This window comes from Melanerpes formicivorus, unplaced genomic scaffold (genome assembly GCF_026170545.1).
Source record: "Melanerpes formicivorus ecotype bairdi unplaced genomic scaffold, bMelFor1.0.p_v2 SCAF_72, whole genome shotgun sequence".
Taxonomy (NCBI): Eukaryota; Metazoa; Chordata; class Aves; order Piciformes; family Picidae; genus Melanerpes; species Melanerpes formicivorus.
In genome coordinates, this window is record NW_027142424.1 from 2,831,422 (window position 1) to 2,854,138 (window position 22,717).

General features: G+C 50.5%; 1 protein-coding gene across 7 annotated transcripts; it reads left to right on the forward strand.

Moving 5' to 3' along the window:
• The first annotated feature begins 2,063 nt into the window (after nt 1-2,063).
• On the forward strand, nt 2,064-22,484 carry CAMKK2 (calcium/calmodulin dependent protein kinase kinase 2). Of its 7 annotated transcripts, none has more exons than XM_068163473.1 (18): nt 2,064-2,197; nt 6,713-6,836; nt 7,740-8,223; nt 9,506-9,553; nt 10,009-10,062; nt 10,214-10,265; nt 10,898-11,031; nt 11,643-11,679; nt 12,448-12,469; nt 12,751-12,839; nt 13,048-13,247; nt 13,338-13,391; nt 14,359-14,432; nt 14,947-15,034; nt 15,285-15,380; nt 15,921-16,049; nt 18,046-18,146; nt 18,489-22,484. In XM_068163473.1, the coding sequence occupies exons 3-18, from the start codon at nt 7,789-7,791 to the stop codon at nt 18,562-18,564; spliced, it is 1,689 nt and encodes a 562-aa protein (XP_068019574.1). In that variant the 5' UTR covers nt 2,064-2,197; nt 6,713-6,836; nt 7,740-7,788; the 3' UTR covers nt 18,565-22,484. The 7 variants fall into 7 exon arrangements, 6 of the variants coding, with proteins under 6 accessions (XP_068019574.1, XP_068019577.1, XP_068019578.1 ...); XM_068163476.1 differs by having other exon boundaries at nt 18,492-22,484; XM_068163475.1 differs by lacking the exon at nt 2,064-2,197 and adding an exon at nt 2,368-2,388.
• The last annotated feature ends 233 nt before the right edge of the window (nt 22,485-22,717 follow it).

Below are 22,717 nucleotides of genomic sequence, written 5' to 3' on the forward strand. Positions count from 1 at the left end.
TGATTGCATTATGAGCACACTGAGGGGAGTAGCGCAGTCACGATGAAATGAGATCTGTTCTTACCAGTGGTGTTTTCAGAATCAATGCTTCCTTTATGAGCACCACATGAAATAATGGAAAATGTAGACCAAGCTTCTTTCTGCTCAGTTTAAGTGGCATAGAGTCTTGTTTAAAATGTGTCCTTTCCTTTAACCTGTCTACAGTGGCTGTTTACTCTGTAGAAACAGATGGTGCTGGCAGAAGGGAACGAGCCAGGATCCAGTTGGAGAGCTCTAATGGTGCAAAGTCCCAGCATTGTTGTTACACATGTCCTTGTGCAAAAAGCAGCCGAGGAGAGGAATGAGTGCTGAACAGAAGCCCAGTGCAGCTGAGATGTCTTTATGGTACCTGTTCTCCCACTGCCTAGGATTAACATCTCTGGTTTTGCGGGGCAATAAAAAGGTCACAGCCCATTCAACATCCAATGTGCTGTGGCCTTTGACTCCTAGGAATTAGATCCTCAGTTTAGAAGAACATTTCAGATGGAATGTGGGATTTCAAGTTGGGGGGTTGTACTTTGTGATTGTAAACCTTGAGTGGGTGAACCTTAGGGATGGTGGTGCCAGTCCTTTCACCTTGTGACTGTATGGAAGCTCCACTTCTTTAATGTGAGCACTTGGAGATGTTTGGCCTAGAAGCTCTAGGTTAAACTGTGGCATTTTTAGCAATGAGAAAGGAAGCCCAGACCTAAACCTGGCACTGCTGGAGCCCTGCCAGGGAAGGCAGGAAGAGAGAAGCTCTGAGATGTGGTTGAAATGAGGGTAGTCCAGCGCTGGTTTACGCATTCATTAATTAGTGTTGGCAGATAATCAGTGCCTTGATTTTAAAACAGCAGCTGGATTTCTAACAGTAGAGAGTAGCCCAGCTTTGTGGGAACATTGGGTTTGGTGGCTTAGCCCTTCTCAGCCACATTTTAACCCATGTTAAAATGATCACGCCATAAGGCATTTGGAGTACCTGCTAGTTAGAGTGAGTGCAGTGTTTATACTTGATTCCTAGGGTGACTTTCAAGATCATGGACAATATAGCAGGCTTTATCTATTTTAGCTCACGTGGAAGAATAGCTCTGCTCTGGGGAGCTCAACAAGGGCAAAGTGATGCCCACAAAAGCATCTTGAAGTGAAATGAGGAAGAGGGTTGGCGCCAGCCTCAGCATTTGCATCTGCTCAAGGTTGAAGCTGTTGCTTGCTGAATGTTGCTCAGGAAACAGCAGGTGAGTTCAGTGCAGGAAGGGGGATTGGTGGGCAGGTACTCTATATGAAAACCCAGATAACAAAGCAAGGGAGATGTCTGTGGAGGGCTGCTGCCGGCTGGGGAATTGAAGGCCATGCCCGTGCAGCAGCATTGCCTCTGTCCAGGCGCTGCAGAGCTGCAACCTGAGCAGGAGCTGTGCTGGGTGGTGGCGATGGCCTGGCTGTGGCCACCGTGGCATCTCCAAAGTGCTGGTGCCTAAATCCCCCTTCAGGTGATGATTCCAGGACCTGATGATTACAGGAGCACTGGGCAGCTGCAGGGAAACAGATGCGGGTAACTCAGTCATGCGGGTTTGGACTCAGTCATGGCATCACAAAATCTTTTTGGTTAGAGAAGACCTTTAATATCGTGGAGTGCAGTCATTCCATGCTGGAAATTCTGTGTTTGTACAAGGGCAGAGGAGAGAAAGCCCCGGCTGAGCAGCGGGACGAATGCTGCGGGTGATGCTCTCTGCGACGGGGCGGGGGTGCCCACAGCGCGGCCGCATCCCGGTGCGGGAGGAGCAGGACCGGCCGCGGCACCCCGGCTGCATGCCGCGGTGCGCAGCGAGGTGAGGCGGGGCCGCGCAACCTGCGGCCGGAGGGGAAAGAAAAGATTGTGGGAGAAAAACAAACAAAGCCCCAAACAAAAGAACCCGCCCCAAAGAATGGCCACGGGCAGGGACGGGGGGCGGGCAGGATGCGACTGCCCGGGGGAAAACCTCCCCTTCCCCGGGGCGGAGCGGGGCCTCCCTCCCTCCTTTCATCCCTCCCTCTCTCCTTCCCTCCCTCCTTCCCTCGCTGCCGCCGCCGGAGCGGAACCGAAAGCGAAGGCGGCGCCGGGCGGCCGCGCTCCGGCCCCGCAGGCGGCTCCGAGGGCGGCGGGGGCCGCTCCCTCCTCTCGGCGGAGCGGCGCGTCCACCAGGTCGGTGGCTGCGGGGACGGGCGGGGGAGGCCGGGAGGGCTTGGCCAGGGAATGTACCCGCGGATGCGGAGACAAAGCCGCGCCCGGAGGGACCGGCGTGGGCGGCCGGGACCGGGCCGGGGATGCCCTGCGAGCAGAAACGGCATCTCCGTCAAAAGGGCTTTCCCGCGGGGCTCGCACGGCCTGTGCAGGTATTTTGGTGGTGGGCGGGGACAGGGGGTCGGTGCTGTAATTTGTCCAGCCAGCCCCGGAGAGCTGCGCTGTGGTCGCCCGGGCCCAGACGGTTTCCCGCTGCCGCCCGCCTTCGGCTGCCCGCCAGCCCCGTGTGCCGCTGGTACCCGAGGGGCAGGGAGCATCTCGTGCTTAGGGAGATGACAAGGTGGTGGCTGCTCCACAGAATCGGGCATCCCACCAGCCCTGTGTACTGCTGGTACACGAGTGGCCGGGGGTGTCCTCGGTGTAGGGAGGTGACAGGGTGGTGGCTGTCCTCATGACATCAGGCATCCCGCAGGCCCCATGGGGCTTCTGCCCAGGGAGGTGAGGGCTCAAAACAGGGGCACTGGGGAGAGTTAGGCTATAGGGCTGGGAAAGAAGCGGAGTTTTAAGGTTAGGGGGTGAGAGTCTAGGAGAAGACAAGAGGGGACAGAATTGGTGGAGCAACCGTGTATACAGGACAGGTCTCGTTTAGAGAAGCCACAGGTTGGGTTGGCACGAGCGACCAAATGTAGTAAAGAGGTGGGACAACAGCCCTGCATTCGTGTGCACGGCATGGAGCATCAGGAGTATGAAGGTAACAGTAAAGATCAAAAGCAGTGGTGGTATGACTATAGGAGGCTGGTGGGATGGAGTTGTGGGCTGTGCAATACCACAGGAGAAGAAACCATCTCTAAGAATAGGACCAGGTTGTCCTCAGTGCCAGGGGAACCATGCTTTGGAGGGGTGTGTGGTGGCTGTGGCCACTGGAGCTGTCTTCCTAACCCCCACTTGGCGAGGCAGTTCCTTTCCTGGAAGAAGAGCCCCATCCCTCTCTTGGCCCCTCTCCATGAGCACTTAGCTTTGGGAAAACCAGCCAACAGAACCCAAGAGCCCAGCCCTGAGAGTGCTGTGAGGGGTGTTTGATCCACCAGTGTGTTCTGGGCAAGGCAGCTGTTATCAGATTGGGGAGGTAATTTGCAGGAGGCTTTGCTTTCAACTCAACCCTAATGTATTTTAAGTGGCATTCACAAAGTGCAGAGCCGCTCTCTTTTCCTCTCTTGTGGGTGTTGCAGGCTAGAGTTGTTGTTTCCAGGAGAGCCAGGAGCCTCTTGGCAGCACTGGACAAGGTGATGGTTATGCCCTGAGCAAATCCTGGCTCAGTGCCATGGCCGGAGCTTACCCTCTTGTTTTGGGATGCTCATTTCAATTGCCCAAGCAGTATTAGGCAGTGTAATCAAGATTATAAAATATCTTGGTAGAGGTATTTGCTGGCTCCTTCTGAAACCTGCCACTGGGTTTTGTGCTGTGGCAGTGCTACCAGCCTAGCTTTGCATTTTTCCCCAGTTCTTTCACCCCCTGTGCTGGACAGGCCAGGCAGTGCAGGAAGCTCTTCCATTTGCCCCCAAGGATGAAGAAAAGCTTTGCTGCTCAGGCACAGGGACCTGACAGAGGTGGGCACTGGATCTCTCTTTCAAGTATCTCATTGGTTTGGGTGTCCTCTGACTTCTAGAGAAGCTGCTGAGAGATTTATTTCCATTCAAAGTCAAGCAGAGATGCGTATGGTCTTTGTATACTACAATGACTAATATACTTTTGGCAAGGTCTGTGCTCACCCGTAGGAAGGGAAACTGTGATCGATGCCCCCGTTGCTGTGGATGACACTACTCTTGGCACTGGCACTTCCACCACGGACAGTGACCAGGGAAAGCAAAATAGCCACTGGACTGTGCCCAGGAAGGCCCCATGTGCTGGCCCCAGTTAACTTTTAACTGCAGACCTTTGCTGGTAGCAGGGGAAGGATCCTCTGCCAGTGAAATCCACCTTGCTTTGGGTCATTTGTGTTCAGTTTTGCTACTGAACAGGTTTTTTTTGCAGTGTATGAGCTGACCCTCATGGAAGGATGGATGGAGGTGTCAGTGCCAGAGCTGCTACTAAGTCTTACTCCCTTGGAAAGGTCTGACCCTGACTCCGTGTCTCCTCCGTGGCCTTGCTGGAGGAAAGTGCATGGGTTGGGGAAGGCAAGCAGCCAGTAGCAGCCAGTGGGGCCGGGGACACCATCCCAGCATTCACTCTGCACCTGGGTAGGGAAACAGCTCCAGGGAGGGAAGGACAGGGTGATGCATCCGCACACTCCAGTTTAAGTCTCTTCAGGCAGTTCTGCTGCGAGGTGTCGTCCTCTGTGCCCCCTGAAATCCATCAGCATGTTCCCATGCGGAGGTAGCTGCATCCCAGCAGGGACGAGATGCTCGCAGCAGAGCTGGGGAAAGGAGTGGGCAGCAAAAAATCACTTCACCCTCACGGGGGCTGGTTTCACTCCCGCTCGTTTCTGCTAAAGCCACGTGGACGCTGAGCGAGAAGGAGAGCTGCTGCCAGGGTTTCACAGACCTCTTTTCATTTTAATATCCCTCTCCTTGCTGAATTGGATGCGAGACTGATTGCTTCGGTAATCCTTCCGCAGCCGCTATGGGTTATGTATGGATTGCAGCCAAAAGCTGTGCCGATAAATCATTCCTATACACCAGGCTGTTATATTTCCTGGGGATTTTGTGGGCATGTGCTGCTCGCTTTTACATAAGGATCTGCTGGAGTTCATACCAGAACGAGCTGCTTTTCCCTGGGCAAGGACCTGGGCGTGTTGGTGAAGCCAAAGCCCTCAGGCTGTATTTCCTCTCTTTGGGTTTATTTCCTCCATTCCAGCTATTTTGGTTTTCCCTCTGGCTGGGAATGTGGCTGTTCTCATCCTCCTTTTCCTCAGCTCCACCATGTGCTTGTTAAGGAGAACTGGCTATGTTATTAGTGGTATCCCACATGCCATGGGGTTGTGTCCAACAGTAAGATCCCACTTGTGGGTTTCTCTTGGGCAAGGTGTCATCTCACAGGGCAATTTCTGCAAAACCCCTCAGTCAGCCCCTTTGTACACATACCAAGGGAGAAATCCCAGTGATTTTTCCACCCTGGCTGGTGTTACAATGGTGCTGGGATGACTTTTAGCCTGTTTGCAGAGCACAGGAAAGCCTGCTCAAATTAATCAGACCTGAGATGTTTATCCTGGTCAAGCCAATTAACTCCTGCTGGCCAGGCCACATTCAGCTCTCAAGTGTGACTGAGACTTCACAACTCAATTTTGTTCTAGCCCAGCAAAGTTTGGCATGAGCATTGCAATTCCAATGCAGGCGATGCTCTGGGGGCAGGACAGGATGCTTGGCTATGACATGCCACCACTGGGAACTGGTGCTGTGGCCAACGATGCTCCTGGGTTGGCTTCATTTTGGAGCCACCCTTGTCAGCTGCCTTTTTTGGTGTGGCCACCAGCTCACAATGAGGGCACAGGGCACAGCGTTCAGGATCAACTCTGGCTTCAGGGGACAGCTATTTATATGTGCCTGCTGGCAGGGTGCCAAATGCAAGCCAGGGAAATGGCAACAAGCCTTAGGATGCATCCCTGTGGGTTTGAGATGAATGGGGCAGGGGGGCTGCCTGTTTATGTTAATCCATTTTGGGAGTGCATTAAAACATGCTGCAGTGGCCAGCAGCAGCACTTTGGGGGGATGTCCAAGACACAGAGGCCCAGTTTGGCTTGGCTGGCAGGTCGTGGTTCTGCTGCCCAGCAAAGCCCCGTTTGGGAGCAGCCTCAGCCCCGCGAAAGGCAGCGTTTCTGAAATAGTTTGTCCTTGTTGCTGTTCGTCAGCTTATTTATAGCCTTTGCATCCCGGCGCTTCGCTGTGCCTCCGAGCAGCGAGCGGTGCTGGGTTGACGTTAGCTCCGGGCTGATCCTGCTCAGGCAGAAAGAACCCCTCTGGTTTATAGATTGGTCTTGAAACCAGCAATTAGGCCATTGTGAAACCTCGAGGAAATGGGGAGATGATTTGATTTCTGTACTTGACCCCTAATTTCTGCTGGGCTGATTCCCAGCCGCTCTGCTGCGGGTGCATTAAGGAAACTTCAATGGAGAGGAGCAGAGCTAATTTTAACCGTCTGCCTCACTGAGGTGTGGGAACCCACAGGAAAAAAAAGACCTCAAACCTTCTTCTTTCTTCTGGGCTGTTTGGTTTCAGAATTTTTTTCTTTTTTTTTTCTTTGCACTTACTTCTGCAGCAGCTCCTTAACCTAGAAATTAAAACCAGCACCAGCATCTCAGCAGGGAAGAGAGATCAATGGTTTACAGCCAGCGAAACTAACCAACCAAACACCAAACTGCCCCAGCTGCTGCATGCACATGGCATGTGTGAATTAACAGTTTTCTCCCCTTTTTAGTTATTGTTTAATTAGATATAGTTAATTTATCGTTGCTAACAGAATTGATTTCTTGTTTCTTTCTAGGTTCAGGATCCTGATTTTTGCACAGAAAGCCACAAGGAACCTGGGGTGAGGAGAAGTTGGTGGCAATGATGGGCTGTGGGCAGAGGCAGTGAGCTGAAGGTGCTAATCCTGCACCCGGTACTTGGTAAGTGGGTCCCCGTGCTCCTCAACTGCTTTGCTCAGGGGGTTTTGGGCAGAGATGTGCCCACTCTATAGCATTCCCCTTTTGAGTATTCCAGCTGCTGAGGTGGCAAGTTTAGCCTCTCACTACAGCAGGTCAACCAGCTCCACACTGCAGTGCTGGTCTCTTCTGGATGGTGCTAATTGAATTTGGTATAATTTCTAATAATTGCTGATTTTCCCCATTTCCCAAACCCCAACCCCCCTGCCCCACCAGAATGGGCCATCTGAAGTTTTTCTCTGCCAGTGGTGTGATGCCAGCCCATACAGCCCATACCCTTTTGGGGTATTTCCATAGCAGAGATGATGAGGCTGTTATTCCTTGGAGATGTTTAAATAATGGAAATGGAGGAGCAGTGGTGGTGGCCTTGCGGCTGAGGCTGGCCCCTGCCTGGGGTCTGCTCTGTGGCAGGGTGGTTGCATATCCCCTTGCTGTCCTGCTCCACAGCCTTTGGTTTTACCAACTCCTGTGGGATTAATAACACAGGGGAGACCACCTGGCTCTCTGCAGCTCCCTGAAATGAGGCTGGAGCAAGGTGGGGGTTGGTCACTTCTTCCAAGGAAGAAGCAGTAGGAAAAGGGGAAACAGGTTCAAGCTGTGCCAGAAGAGGTTCAGGTTGGACGTGAGGAAAAATTTCTTCCCTGAAAGGATTGTAAAGCCCTGGACCAGGCTGCCCAGAGAAGTGGTGGAATCCCCATCCCTGGGAGTACTTAAAAGCAGTGTAGATGTGGTGCTGAGGGACATTTAGTGGTGACCTGGCAGTCTTTTCCAACTGAAATGATTCCATGATTCTAATCAATTAATCTGTAGAATAATGACCAGCAGGAGGAAATCCCAGAGCCCATCTGAGCTGCTCTGTGTTTGCAGGCTCACCTCCTCGTCGCAGAGTGGCTGGGATGAGGCCGTTGGTCGCACCATGCCATCATGCATCCCCAGCAGCTCGCCCACCCCGCAGCCTCTCTGTCATGACAGAGGCTGCGGTCCCCGAGCGACCAGGGTGCTGCAGGACCCCCAGTCACTGAGCCCCCACCACCCCGGCATGGCCTCTCTCATCGTGGTGACTGAGTACGACGCCGCAGGGAGCATGTGTGAGGAGGAGATGAACATGCCCAGCGATGAGGGCTTTGGGGATGGCCAGGAGCCAAGGGCAAAGCTGCACCTTTCAGGCCGAAAGCTCTCCCTGCAGGAGCGGTCGCAGCCTGCCCACTCACCTGGGGGTGGTGACAGTGCCAACGAACGCTTCATCTACCCATCCCTTCCTTACTCCCCGGTGACGTCCCCGCACTCCTCCCCGCGGCTGCCGCGGCGCCCAACGGTGGAGTCGCACCGCGTGTCCATCACAGGACTTCAGGTGAGGGGGAATCGTAGCTGCTCCCACAGTTCTCCTGCCCCCATCTGCCTCGTTTCCCTGCTGTGGCATTGTTATGGCATTGATTTTTTTGGCTCAAACCCCACAGCATGTCTACGTATGTGTGGTGGGAGGTGGTGGGATATCCTGGTCCAGAGAGGTTGTGGAGTTCTCCTTTGGAGACTTCAAAACCTACCTGGACTCATTCCTGTGCAGCCTGACCCAGCTGTGCCTGCATTAGCAGGGGAATTGGGCTGGGTGATCTCTTCCAACCCCTGTCATTCTGTGATCCTAGGCTGTGGAGACAGTCCTCAGGGAGGTGGGACCCAGTTTTTGACCACGTTTCATTCCTTGTGGAGATTCTGCCAGCTCTGCTGCATTTTGGGGGAGCCAGCAGTGTGCTGTGGTTTTCTTCCCCTTAGAAATAAAAAAAAGAGATAGGCTCTCTGAGATCTAGAGAGAAAATGTCCCTGCCTGCCCCATCCTGTCAGTGCTGACAGAAGCCAGACAGCATGTGGCAGCTTTGCCCATAAGAATTAAGAATTTTCTGTATTGGGTCACCAGCATTAACCCTGCTGGGGTTCTCCTGGCTGTTGATCCCCACCATCCTGCACCCATCCTGTTGCACCTGAGTGGGCAGTGTCAATTGCTCAACCATTTATGTTCCCAAAGAAGAGCAAGTAAGCTGGTGAAGGGCCTTGAACACAACTCCTATGAGGAACAGCTGAGGGACCTGGGGTTGTTTAGCCTTCAGAGGAGGGTAGCTGAGGGGAGACCTGATCTCCCTCTACAACTACCTCAAAGGAGTTTGGAGTGAGGTGGATGTTGGGCTCTTCTCACATGCAGCAAGTGACAGGACAAGAGGAAATGGCCCCAAGTTGTTGCAAGGGAGGTTCAGGCTGGATATTGGGGGTGGTTTCTTCCCAGAAAGAGTTGGAAGAGGCAGTGGGCATTGGAACAGGCTGCCCACTGAGGTGGTGGAGTTACCATGCCTGGAGGTATTTAAGAGACACATGGATGTGGTGGCATTGTGACGTCTAGGTGAGCAGTTGGCCTTTATGATGGCCTCTTCCAATCTCAACAGGTCTGTGGTTCTATGAATTAGCCATGTTGACAGACATGGTGACATGTGGCTGGGCAGCTTGAGGTTGTGGCACTTGGATCAGAGCTGACTAGTTTGGTGCCCAGGCAGAGCAGAACAGGGTGGGAGCTTGCAGAGAAACTTTTACTGGAGGAGAGCTGTCTCATGGCTCGTGTCAGATCTGCCTTCCTTTTCTCCCCACAGGACTGTGTGCAGCTCAACCAGTACAAGCTGAAGGATGAGATTGGGAAGGTGAATATTGACTTGGTTTGGGATGGCATGGGGAGATTTGGGGTGGGAAGGTGTTAGACTTGCTTCTGCTTTCCAGCCAGTGAGGTGGAAAGTTGCAGCTCCCTTCTTACCCCTACCATTTGGTGATTCAACCACTCAACTGCAGCACCTTGGCTGGTTCCTTGCTGTGCTGCTGGCCCTTTCTGGGTGGTGCAAATTGAATTATTTCATTTTTAAAAATTATGCTGATTGAATTTCCCATTGTCCCTCCCTTCCACCAAAGGGGGCATTTGAAGCTTTTTCTTTGCTGATGGTGTGAGGCCAGCCAATGCTTCCTACCACTGCCAGCATTGCCCACTGGCTCTGTGACCTCGTTAGGGCTGGGTTTGTGGAGGAGCCCAGAGCCTAGTTTGGTGCTGTGGGGTTATTCTTTGGACTGTCCCTAACTGTTCCCCCATGGCTGTGCTCTTCTGTAGGGCTCCTATGGTGTGGTGAAGCTGGCCTACAATGAGGATGATAACACCTACTATGTGAGTAGTGCCTGGCCCTGATACCTGTAGCAGGGTAGGTGGGACAGGGATGGATTCCCTCAGCTGACTCTCTGTTTGGCTCTGTGCTGGGCCCATCCCTGTTTCATTCTTGCTTTGCTCCAAATCCTACATTTTTTAACCCCTCTTGCAGGCAATGAAGGTTCTCTCCAAAAAGAAGCTGATGAGACAAGCAGGCTTCCCCCGTAAGTAGCACAAAAGCTTTAGGGTGGGTAGTGATTGACACACCTGGGGGATGGGATTCTGAGATGCCATACAGAGGGACCTGGACAAGCTTGAGAAGTGGGTCCCTGTGAACCTCATGGGGTTCAACATGGCCAAATGCAAGGTCATGCACGGGGGATGGGACAACCCCCAGTGTCAATCCAGACTGAGGATGAAGGGCTGGAGAGCAGCCCTGTGGGGAAGGACTTGGGGGTGCTGGTGGGTGAAAAGCTGGACCTGAGCCAAGGAGACTGTTTTGTGGCCTTCCAGTACTTTTTAGGAGGACCTGTTGTGACAGGACATCACAGGGGTGTCAAAAGGGGTGACGGATTTGCACTGAAGGAGGCACATTTAGACTAGATAAAAGGAAGACATTTTTTAGGGAGGGTGGTGAAACGTTGGCCCATGTTGCCCAGAGAGGTGGTAGATGCCCCATCCTGGGAACATTCCTGAGCAACCTGCTCTAGTTGAAGATGCCCCTCTTCACTGTGTGGGGTTTGGACTAGATGACCTTTAAAGGTCCCATTCAACCCAAACCATTCTATGATTTTATACCCTGGGGACCCTGGGGGCTCATTCCCAACCAGACCTCACATCTTGGCCTTTCCCACAGGCCGCCCACCGCCCCGTGGTGCCAAAGCTGCCTCAGAGGGCTGTGTGCAGCCCAAAGGGCCTATTGAACAGGTCTACCAGGAGATTGCCATCCTGAAGAAGCTGGACCACCCCAATGTGGTGAAGCTGGTGGAGGTGAGCACTGGCTGTGACCCATCCTGAGAATGGAGGAGCCTGAATGCTGTGGGGATGGGCTGCGTGTTGGCTTGGGTGGAGGGGAGTGACCACAGAGGGACTGGGCTAGCTGTGGCAGGTCCTGCCTATGGGAGCCTCATGTTTGCCTTAACTGTAAAGGTTTTTTATTCCCACCTCCCAAAAGAGGATTTTTTTTATCTTCCCTGCCCAGAAAGGGAAATGCAGAAAAATGTTTCCTTGGAGGAAACCAGTGCTCAGATGGATTTTGGGGAGGAATGGGTGTTTTCATGCTGCAGCCTCCCTGCCCTCCACCCACTCCCTGTATGAAATGGTCCAAAAATCCATAATGGAGGATGTGCAGGCTGGAGTTTATTTGGCTCATGAATCAGATGATGTTTCCTGTGTATTTTAAATATTTACTTCCTTGAAGTACAGCTATAGCTCTGTCCTCTTTTTGTTCCCACCCCTTGTGGGCAGAAGCTTGGAGAGAAGCAGACCATGGTCATGATGCAGATGGTGTAGCATGGAGATGGTTGCTAAATAAAAAAACCCTTGTTTAATTTACAAGTGTTTATGGTGCTGTTTAATTGCCTTTCCATTTCTTTTGGCAGGTCCTGGATGACCCCAGTGAGGACCACCTGTACATGGGTAACTGCCTACTGCCCTCTAGTACTCACAGGATGTCAGGGAATGAGATTTGCTGGGGCAGAAAGGGTCTCTAATGGATCAGAGCAAAGGGATCCAGTCTGGGGACAGGAAGGAGACAGGAGTGCTCTAGAGCACTTTAAAGCACTTGAATTCAACTCCACAGCTCCCTGAAAGGGGCTTGTAGTCAGGTGGGGGTTAGTCTCTTCTCCCAGGTAACAAGAGTACAGTGGCCTCAAGTTGTGCCAGGGGAGGTTTAGGTTGGATGTTAGGAAAAACTTCTTTCCTGAAAGTGGCATTGGAACTGGCTGTCCAAGGAGGTGGTAGAGGCACCATCCCTGGAGATGTTAAAAAAACCATGTGTCTCTGAGACTTGTCTTAGTGGGCATGGTGGGTTTGGGCTGATGGTTGTCTAAGAGGGCTTTTTCAACTTCAATGATTCTATGAGTTGTGTTCAGTCTGTACTAGTGTAGGAGTGTGCAAAGCCTTCATGCTCAAGCATAGAGGTTTGCTTGAGGAGTGGGGCTGCCCTTAGTCTTGCAGAGAGTATTTTGAGATGCTGAAGCTGCAGCAGAGTAGGCAGTTAAGTATCCCCTTAATTGGAAATGGAAGCAGCCAGAATGCCACGTGCCTTGCCTAAGAGGGCATCTCCCTTCTCAAGAACATATTTTTAGAATCTTGGTCACTGAAATAATTGCTTTTGTGCTGGGACTGCTCGCAGGAGCTCTGGCCTGGAGGTGATCAGTAACCACTTTTTCTTTTGTGTTGCAGTGTTTGAACTGGTGAAGCAAGGGTGAGTATTGAACTCCACACCTAAACCTACTAAAGCATGAACATTAGACAGGTTTGTGGGTAGCACAGCTTGGCCACCTGGGGTAGGTGTGGGATTCAGAGGTTCGTGGTGCATCTCCTGTGGGTTTGGGTAGCATCTCCTCAACTCAGTTACAGTTGTGTGCACCCAGTATGTGCCTGCCTTTGGGGCTGTGTGCTGCTGCTTTTTTGCAGCAAAGCCTGCAGGACCTATTTTGGCACATCTAGATGGGGAACAAGCTCCATTCTCTGTTGCCTTTGCAGCCCTGTGATGGAAATCCCAACTCTGAAACCTCTCAGTGAGGACCTGGCTCGGTTCTACTTCCAGGATCTGATCAAAGGCATTGAATACTGTAAGTGTCTGTGCAAATTGGATGGGATTTCTTCATTTTGTTCTGAACACCTGGATTTTGTGCTGGGGTACAGTGCCCTTTCTGGTGGCTCATGCTACTGCTCAGGGGTTTTTGGAGCTGGTTGTGGTGTTAGCAGGAGGGCTCATAGCCGTGTGTGGGCATCATGGCTCCTCTGCTGCTAAATCACTCTTGTTCCCTTTGGCTGCAGTGCACTATCAGAAGATAATCCACCGGGATATTAAACCCTCCAACCTCCTCGTGGGGGAAGATGGGCACATCAAGATTGCTGATTTTGGAGTGAGCAATGAGTTCAAGGGAGCAGATGCCCTCCTAACCAACACTGTGGGCACCCCTGCCTTCATGGCCCCGGAGACACTCTCAGAAACCAGGAAAATCTTCTCTGGAAAGGTATTTAATAACAGTTTGAGGAGTTTGGGACTAACCTTCCTTGTACACACTATCTGTGATAGATCTAACCACACTTTCTCCTCTCCTCAGGCTTTGGATGTGTGGGCCATGGGGATCACGCTGTACTGCTTCGTGTTTGGGCAGGTAATGGGATAGATTTTTCAGTGCTGTTGGTGGTCTGGGGGGGGTGATGACTGCCCTGATGTGCCAGGTACATGGTGGTATAAGCACCCTGCATTCCCATCAGAGCAGTCAGGTATTGCCAGTAGGGGACTGAGTTGTGTCCTCTTGGCATTGAAGGCCATGAGGATGAGCAAGGAGTTGAGGCATCTGCCATATAGGGACAGGCTGTGAGAGCTGGGACTGTTCAGCCTGGAGAAGAGAAGGCTCCAGGGAGACCTTAGAGCAGCCCTCCAGTATCTGGAGGAGGCCTACAAGAAAACCAGGGAGGGACTTTTTACAAGGGTTTGTATTGATGGGACAGGGAATGGCTTTGTGCTGGGAGAGGGGAGATTTAAACTGGAGATTAGGAAGAAATTCTTTATAGTGAGAGTGGTGAGACACTGGAGCAGGCTGCCCAGCGAGGCTGTGGATGCCTCCTCCCTGAAAGTGTTCAATGCCAGATTGGACAGGGCCTTGAGCAGCCTGCTCTAGTGGAAGGTGTCCATGCTCATGGCAGGGTGATTAGAACAAGATGATCTTTAAGATCCATTCCAACCCCAACCTTTCTATGATTCTATGTGTGGGTGGGAATGGGAAACCTCTGCCTGTCCCTGGGATGGGTGTAGCCAAATGGGACATGTCTCTCTTTTTCCCTGGGGAAAAAAATTCTGTGCTTAGACAGACTTTTTAGGAAAGTAGCTGCTATAGTAATTTTCAGTCATCAAGTAATTTTTAGTCAAGTCATTTGTCAAGTAATTTTTAGTCAAATGCTATTTTCACTGTGTTTAAAAGAAGTCACTAATGTAATAGGAAATCTTCTGGTGTTTCCCTATAACTGCCTCCTTGTTCTCCATCAAACCCTATGAGATCCTGATGCTTGATTGGCTGTCCCAGTGCTTCTTCTTAATGAGGTTACTGCTTTTCTTGTTGCCCTTTTCCTTCATGGCAGTGCCCTTTTATGGATGAACGGATCCTGAGCTTACACAACAAAATCAAGACCCAAACATTGGAGTTCCCAGACCAGTAAGTACTGAAAAAAGCAATCCCTCAGGCCTTATTTTCAGTCTCACTTGAGCTGGCCACCAGCTGGCTGGGGCTTGCCATGCTCTGCTGAGCAGGCTCTGCAGAGCGCAGGCTCTGAGCCCTTCTGTTGGCCCTTGGCCCTGGAAAACCTCCTTTAAATAGGAAGGCAACACCTCCTGGTTTGCACTAGCTGAAGAACGAGTGATTGACATTGCGGAGGCGTTCGAGACAATGGATTAACCTCTGCAGTTTCTTACTGCCTGTTGGGTTTAGCCTGGGAGGAGTTGGTGTCAGGCTCTTCCAGCCCTATGTGGGTGGGATCGTGCTTCAGATTAGCCAAAATGGGGATATTTTGCTTTCCTGAGGGATTTGGAGAGAAAGAGCTGTATGGTACCCATGAAAAACTCGAGAGTCCAGCCCCAGTCTGCCCAAGAAGGCCCATGGCAGCCAGCACTGGGGTGAAGAAGGCAGGTAGCATCCATCCCCTTCCCCATCTCCTCTCTCCTTTGCGCAGGCCAGAAGTTACAGACTTCTTGAAGGACCTGATTACACGGATGCTGGATAAAAACCCTGAATCTAGGATTTCGGTGCCAGAAATCAAGGTACTGGCCTGAGCCCCTGGTGTTGGCTGTGGCTTCACTTCTGTTGGGTTCTTCTTCCTTGGCTTTTTTTTGGGAGTCAGATTGATCGCGCCAGGCTAGGTCCTCCCCCTGTGCCCAGGGCCCCTGGGCAGGTAAGTCCCAGCTCCTTCCCCTGCTCTGGGACCTGTTGTTCAGCGTTGGGACCTTTGGTGTCCAGAGAAGTCACAGGCAAAAGGAAATCCCCTGAGTACAGTATTTCCTCTGCTACCAGGAAAGTACTGTGCAACAGCCTTTCGCAGGAGATTTCTGGTCCTCTGCCCCTGTGGGAGCCTGGAAGGGGCAAGAAGCTGAGAAAATGGAGACTAAGGTAGGGGGAAAGGATTGCGGGGGAATTGCTGAACCATTTTGTGCTCCTCCTGCAGCCACCCGAGATGCCAGGTGTGTGGGCAAGGAGAAAGCAGGGTTTCTGCCTTCAGTGGATTAATTCAGGCCCAAGACCAGGACTCGGGGGGTCTTGCCATGACTGCTGCTCATATGTCTGGTCTGGAATAAATCACTCTTGCCTCTTGGTGCAGTCTCATCCTTAACACGAGAGTGACAACATGTCTTCTTCCCTAAAACCCATTGAGATGCCCAGTACTGTAGGTCACCAAGGCTGTGTAATTGAGGCCAATGCTGACTCTCGATGAGCCTCACTATGGCATTTTTTGCACCAGGCTCCAGCACCCCAGTGGTGCTGGGGTGAGCTGGCTTGCCAGTGAGGTGGAACATCTCTCCCCTGCTCCCTAGCCTTTCAGGAGCACGTAGGGGCCATAGCTTGGGCAAGGAGATGCGTTTGCCAGGCCTGTGTTGTTTGAGTTACGAAAAAGAGGAACTCGTTCCTGACAGGCTGTGTTATTAATTGAAGTTGCACCCTTGGGTCACCAAGAATGGAGTGGAGCTGCTGCCCACAGAGGATGAGAACTGCACCCTTGTCGAGGTGACGGAGGAGGAGGTGGAGAATTCAGTCAAGCACATCCCCAGCCTGGCCACCGTGGTGAGTATGAGGCAGGCGATGGTTTGTGGGTGCACACTAGGGTCCATGCTGTCCCCTGGGATGGTCCTGAGCAGATGGAGATTAACTGCTTAAGGGCAAAAACTTTGGGCAGGATTAAAGCAAAGTCCTCCCCTCTCTTGGAAATGAGCCCTGCAAGAAGGGGTCTCAGCACCTCTCTGGAGGTGGTTGTACCCTTCAGTGCAGGGGAATGTTTGAGAGTGGTCCTAAAGGGACTCATCAGTGGGCAGCAGCAAGCTGTGTGATCTCCACGCTTGAGCTGGCTGCCTAAATATTGCTGTATTTGCTCAGGGCAGAAGAGCCTCTGGTCCAGGACATGCCTATGGCTGGGAGGGAGTGTTTTGGCCAACAGGAGAAGCTCCTGCCCAGCTCTGCCCATCTGGCTGTAGGGGCTGTGGGATCTTCCTGGGATGGAGATTTTATCTGGGCCACGGCGTGCGCCAGCCCCCGCCTGCAGCTATTCTTGGTGAATTCATCTCATCTCTTTTCAAGCTCTCCTTTTTATTCTCTGCAGCCCACTGTGGTGGTGAGAACTACAGTGCAACCTCACCCTGTGCAGAAAGTGAAATCCTTGAAGGTTGTGAATCTAATGATTTCTGTGGGTGCCCACTAACCCTTAGGCTAGGAGAAACAGTGAGTGACCACTCGCAGCTCTCTGACGTGGTATCTGCCTGTAGATACCCAGGCTGTGATTTTTTTTTTGGAGCACAGATCTCCCTTTGAAGTTTCTTTTCCATCTTGTAGCTGTGCCCACGTCTGGCCCCATTTCTGGAGCTCTCTCCCACATCAGTACCATGCAGAAATCTCTCCAACTGCAGATAATGTTAATATGCAAATGTGCCTTGTGCTGCTTCTGCTGAAAAAGCAGATCTGGCTCTGAAGAGATCCCCATTCATGAGGGGTTTTACCCTGCTCCCTCTTTGGAGGTGACTTGCTGTGATGCAGCGGAGGATGGCTCAGTCCTCCTAGCCCTGTTGAAAATCCAGATGCATTTATCACAGCCCACAGCAAAAGAGCTTTTACAGACCCTCTTGCCTCTTAAATAACCCACCACCCCCAGGCACATCTTGTGCTTCCCCATTTGCATTTGTTCTTCAGAATTACCCTCTGGTGCCTCATCTTTGTGCATCCAACTGCAGGCGTTAAGGAATGTGAGATCTGAGTGATTTTGACTCTTGTTTAAAATGCCTTCACCCATGGGGTGTGGATGGCACATGCCGTGTCAGGGCTCTCATGCACCCTGGTGAGCAGATAAATGAGTCACAGAGGGAGAAGGATTGATATCAAATAAAGCCAGGGTTGTACCCAAAGCAGGATGCACATGCTAAGGCAGGGTCCAGTGCTGTTCATGTTGCTCTCTGCTCCCCCTAGCAGAACAAGTTGGGGGATGCCTGAAGGAAGCCCAAACATTTGCTGTGTTCCCAGCAGTCTCCAATGGTAGCTTACACTGGTTAACTCTATGTTTTGCAGCCAAAGCTAGACAAATGGACAGGTTTTCAGCTTGATTTTGGTAAATGTTGAAGCAAAATTGTGCTGCTTCCTTCCTTCCCCCTTTCTCTTTCCAATGAATTCTTCTGCCAGGTAATCATGGGGAACCAGGAATTTTCAGGTGCTGGATGCAGTAAGCAGCAAAATCTGCTTCATAGGGGAGAAAATCTTCCTAGACTTTGCTTTCCTATTGTTTTCAGCCTCTCACACCTAGTGTGGCTTTCATCTGCATGTCCAGTTGTTGCACTGGGGGTTTGAGATGAAGATACAGCCCCTGATTTAAGCAGCTGGAGACTTCTAAATGTGCTTCCTTCCATCTGTTTTGGTTTTGTGTTTCTTTGGTGGTGGTTTGTTGGTTTGGGTTTTTTTAAGATAATTTTGACATGTTTTTCACTACCTGTCTTAATTCCTTGGCCATGAGGTTTGGAAGTTCCTATTACCCTTGAATGAGAGGAAAAACTCCCTGATAAGCTTCAATATGGTCTTGCAGATCTTGGTTAAAACGATGATCCGGAAGCGATCCTTTGGGAACCCATTTGAGGGGAGCAAGAGGGAGGAGCGGTCATTGTCTGCTCCCGGGAACCTGCTGCCGTAAGTGTCATCATCGTGCCCTGACCAGCACTGGAGGAGAATTCAGCGAACTGGGCTTTGAATCATTGGTGTGGGGCCATGACTGGGATTTTCAGACATCCTCTGTCTGACCCATAACAGCTTTGTGGGATGATTTTTGTGACACTGCCTACCCTGCCCCTCCCAAGAGCTGAAGAGCACCTTTTTATGGCACTTCCAGCCTGCTACAGGGGAGCTGGGGGGAGACAGCACATGCTGAGGATCCCAAAGCTCCTGAGGCAGGGAAGGGGCAGGGGCTGGTGTCTCATTTTCTGCTTTGTCTTTTGCTGAGTCACTCAGCAACCATTTTATTTCCTTTTAAAGCAGGAAGCAAGGCAGCGAAGATCATCTGAAATGCAACGACTTGCCCAACGTGGGAGAGGAGGAACTTCTTTCATGAACATGAACTTCATGGTTCTGTTGAGCAACTTGGTCCAGGGCACTCCACCAAACACAGCATGGCCTGGCGCTATTTCAGTCTGATGCTGGATGCAGAGCTTACCTAGCAGCATGTTGTAAGACACCTGACTACTTGTCATAAACATTGAGCATCTCCGTTCGCTTGGACTGCTGACTTCTTGTGGGAGAGGCGCTGGCTGATAGCAGAGGTGAGCTATCTGTTTGAGCAGCAGCAGTGCTTTGCAAGCAAACAAGCAGTCAAAGCTGCTTTGGGAACTGCTTTTATCTGGGGTTAATCCAAATAATTTCTGGGAACTAAACACCAGTGTCCCAGAGGTGTTGGCTGCCTGTGGCGTAGTCACTGGGCACACACAGAAGAGTGAAGCTTTCGCCTAGTGTTGGACAGAACAGTAAAACTACACCCGTGCACTTTGAGAGGTCATCACCTCCCCGAAATGTTGTTGCATCTATTTCTCATCGTGGTGGTTTTGGTTTTAAGTGACACCTTTTTAACTGCATGGGAACAAAGCAAAAACCCACCTGTTCAGCTTTTTCAAGAATGCCTACCTTTGTGAGCCAAGTTGTGTTAAACAGCATCTTCCAGACACTCAGAAAGCGAGGTTAATTATGTCCTAAGGTAATTAACACCTTTCCTAAGGTCTTGGTGTGACTAGGGCTTGGTAAATTGAGTATTCAGTGTATGAAAGGAAAAGGTATTTAAGGGCTTAAGTTCAGTCTGAACTATTTTTGCTGCAGACACAGGAATGGAAGGTGGTGTTTAGCTGAATGTTTGCTTTGAACAGCAGAGGAAGCACTAATGATAGTTTGTTTCTAAATCTTTTACTTGATCTAGGTAGATATATTATTAAACATGAAATTCAGGGTAAAAATCCTTCACTTCCATGTACATTACATGGTTTACTACAATTACAAGTAATACAACTTATGCTATTTTTAAGTATAGACTTAGGGCTTGCTTAGAACTTAAGATCTTAGTGAAATACTTAGGTTAGCTAGCGATTTTCAAAGAAACTTTTTGTTTCCAAACTCTTAATCTGGATTTTGGGGCCAATGCTATGTATTTTATGCAAGTTTGTTACTAGTAATTTGTGAATGCCTGTGGATCAGAGGCTTGTTAGTAAATTCAGTGTATAGCTAATTCCTGGGGCTGTTTCTTATGAAGAGCTCTTTCACCTTCAGTCAGATTACTCTGATAATTTTGTGGTGCTTGTTAAAAAAGATAATACTGCTACCGTCTGGTGGGAGAGATTCTGATTTCCAGACTCCCTTTCCCAACTTCTCTGTGCTTGGCCAAAGCTGAAGAAGAGTCAGGGTTTGCTTGAGGAAAGGGGTCATGGTAAGTACAGTTGTTTTATGTAGGGAGCATGGGACTGTGTGGGGGAAAAGGTCTGACCTCTGCTCTTCTCAGTCTGATGTGGTTGTGTGACCTTGAATGAGGCATTTAAAATGATGGTGTATCTGAAAGAGGGGAGGGATTCAAATGTCCCAAACAAGGGACTGCTAACATGTAACTCTTTGCCTTGAGGAAGAAGGCACAAGGAGAGACCCAAGTATCTTGATTAGGAATAAGATCTCTGACAGCTAACCCTGGCCACAGGTGCCCTGCTTTTAGGAAGTGACTGTTCCCTTGTCTTCCTTGATCTTGGGCAGTGCAAGTGGCAGTGTGACAAGGTCCTTGACCCTACTGCAGTTGGACCTGGTCTGGTAATTCCTGGTGAGGGCAGGTCTTTGTTAAAGCCAGGGCAGCGCTAGTGTGTGCGCAGATGGCTACACAAACTGTCCCTTGTGTATTTCCATCACGTGAAGCAAGGCTCCCCATGAATCACAATTTCTTACTAAAACATTGTGCTGCTGGTCTCTCTCCAAAGCCATGATAGTTGGTGGTTTAGGAGCAGTACTGTGGAGTTTGGAGCCATAAGACACAGACTCTTTTCCTCCTAATTTAGGCCAAGGCTATGCCAAAGCCCTGCAGCTTCAGCTCTGGGAAAACTAAACAGGTAGTTTGGGTGCCAGCACTACTACAGCTGCTGCCCCCTCCTTCTTAACCAGGACTTTTCATTGTGGATAGGTGTGTGAGTGGGCTGCTGGGCTCTCTAACCCTGTCTGTGGACTTCTTCTGCAAAAAAATAATTTAGAAAAAGGGTGGGGGATCTGATTATTTGTAGCTGGTGCATAGTGAGCTGCGTGGTGTGCTTCTGTTAGAGGTGAGATGTAGAGCTGCTGTGTGCCTGGTGAGACAGTTCTCACCAAATGGGCTTGGAGGGTGCAATGCAGCCTCTCAACTGAGTAAGCTGGGCCCAGTTCCTCAATGCCCAGAGATCAGTGTCCCATGACTAGCGTGGGCTCGGTCTGTAAGGATCCTAAGGCTCTAGCACCTCCCTCAGGCACTCTCCAAAACGATTGTCTCTCGGTGCCAGCTCTGCAGGGCTGCAGCCAAGTGCATGTTCCTGAGAAAAACATGTTGTAGATTTTTTTTTCTTTGTTAGTTACTTCTCTTAAAAGCATCAAGCATGGCTGTGTGAGGAAGAGCTGTCTACATGCATGACCTGTTAGAGAAGCTGTACTGTGTACATAAACATGCTCAGTTCCCTAGCTGCTGTTGCCAGTAGTAATGCTAGCTTTTATCTTATAGTGAAATAAACATTTTGCTTGTGCCTTGGAACTGGGCTATAACTTGACTTCCCCAATTCCCTTCCTTTCAAGCAAGCCCAGTGCTGACTTATAGGCTGAATGCTGGGTACTAAGCCTTTTTGGCTCTGAAAGCACACAGGAAAGTGCTAGGGGGAAACCAGGCCGCTTGTCCGAGTAGTTTTTTCTTGGTGGTCCCCTCTTACCTATCAGGCAATTGATCTGTTTCTTTTCTAAGGTCCTGAACTATTGCTGATTTTTATACTGTTTGTTTAAATGACCAAGGCTTGTGTTTCATTCCTCCCCCTTTATTATGCATTTAACTTTATCAGGTGTATCAAGTTTAAATACTGTGTATTTACCACTTTTAAATTATATTACCTAAGAGGAAAGAAAAACAACCAACCGTTTTTCCACACAGCTGTTTAAGCCTCTCTGTACATGTTGAAATAAATGACATGCAACCAAACCCAGAGTTAGTTGATCAAGTGGAACTATTATCCTGGTTGTCTGGTCTTTACCAAGCTCTGAGAGTTAGCCTGTTGGAAGAGGAGTCTGAAAGCACCTTCCTGTGTAGTCAGGTTTGGTGCTCCACCATTACTGGGCTAGCAGGAGCTCACAGTGGCTTTAGCCACTGCATGAACCAAACTGAGCCCTTCACATGCACAGCCTGAAGTGCTGACTCTTGGAAAGGCACTGGTTGAGTTTGAACACTCAGCTTAGTGCTTAGCAGGAGGCAAATGAAGAATAGAACAAAATGATAATGCTGTAGCATACCCTGGAAAAAGGCAGTAGAGCCTCAGCGAGGATGCTGGAGGTATAGGATATCCCAGGGCTCTGTAACACTAGAAAACGTTCAGAGAAAGGCAAGAGTTGTACCTTGTGTGCCAGTGCACTCACTAGAGCTGCTCCAGGCCATGTGAAGCTAAATATCCAACAAACTCACTTAAATCAAATTATGCAAACCTATTAACTGCAGCAGGGGCTGGGTGGGGTGGTGAAAACTATGGGAGGTATGCCAGGGAATGACAGCTATGTGCTGAGCAGCTGGTACTTGTTGTGTACTGTAAGGCCAATTAAACGTGGCCTTGAAGATAGACCTGAACATTCTCCCTGTAACCTGAAAGGTAAACAGTACTGGGAAAGGGCACAGCTGTGAACAACAAAGCTTTCCTTGGCCTGGGAAAGAGGATGGGAGTGGGGGGAGAGAAAAAGGTATTTATGCTCCGATGTGTATTCAATAAAGGGGCTAGCGGTTGCCGATGCAAAAGCTCCGAGGTGTCTCTGTGTGTTCTCTCCGTGCCAGCCCAGCACCCAACAGGTACTAACAGTTGCCTCTAACTGTCAATTTCTGTCCCTTGGATCAGGTTTTAATGCAACAGACAAGGTGCTAAGAGAGCCAAGGTGGAGCAGAAACTGCAATTGCAGCAGCTCTCTTGCTGAGCGAATCAAGAAGCAAAGCAGAGAGCAGCACTGGCTTTGCTCTCTGGTAACAGTATCTGCCA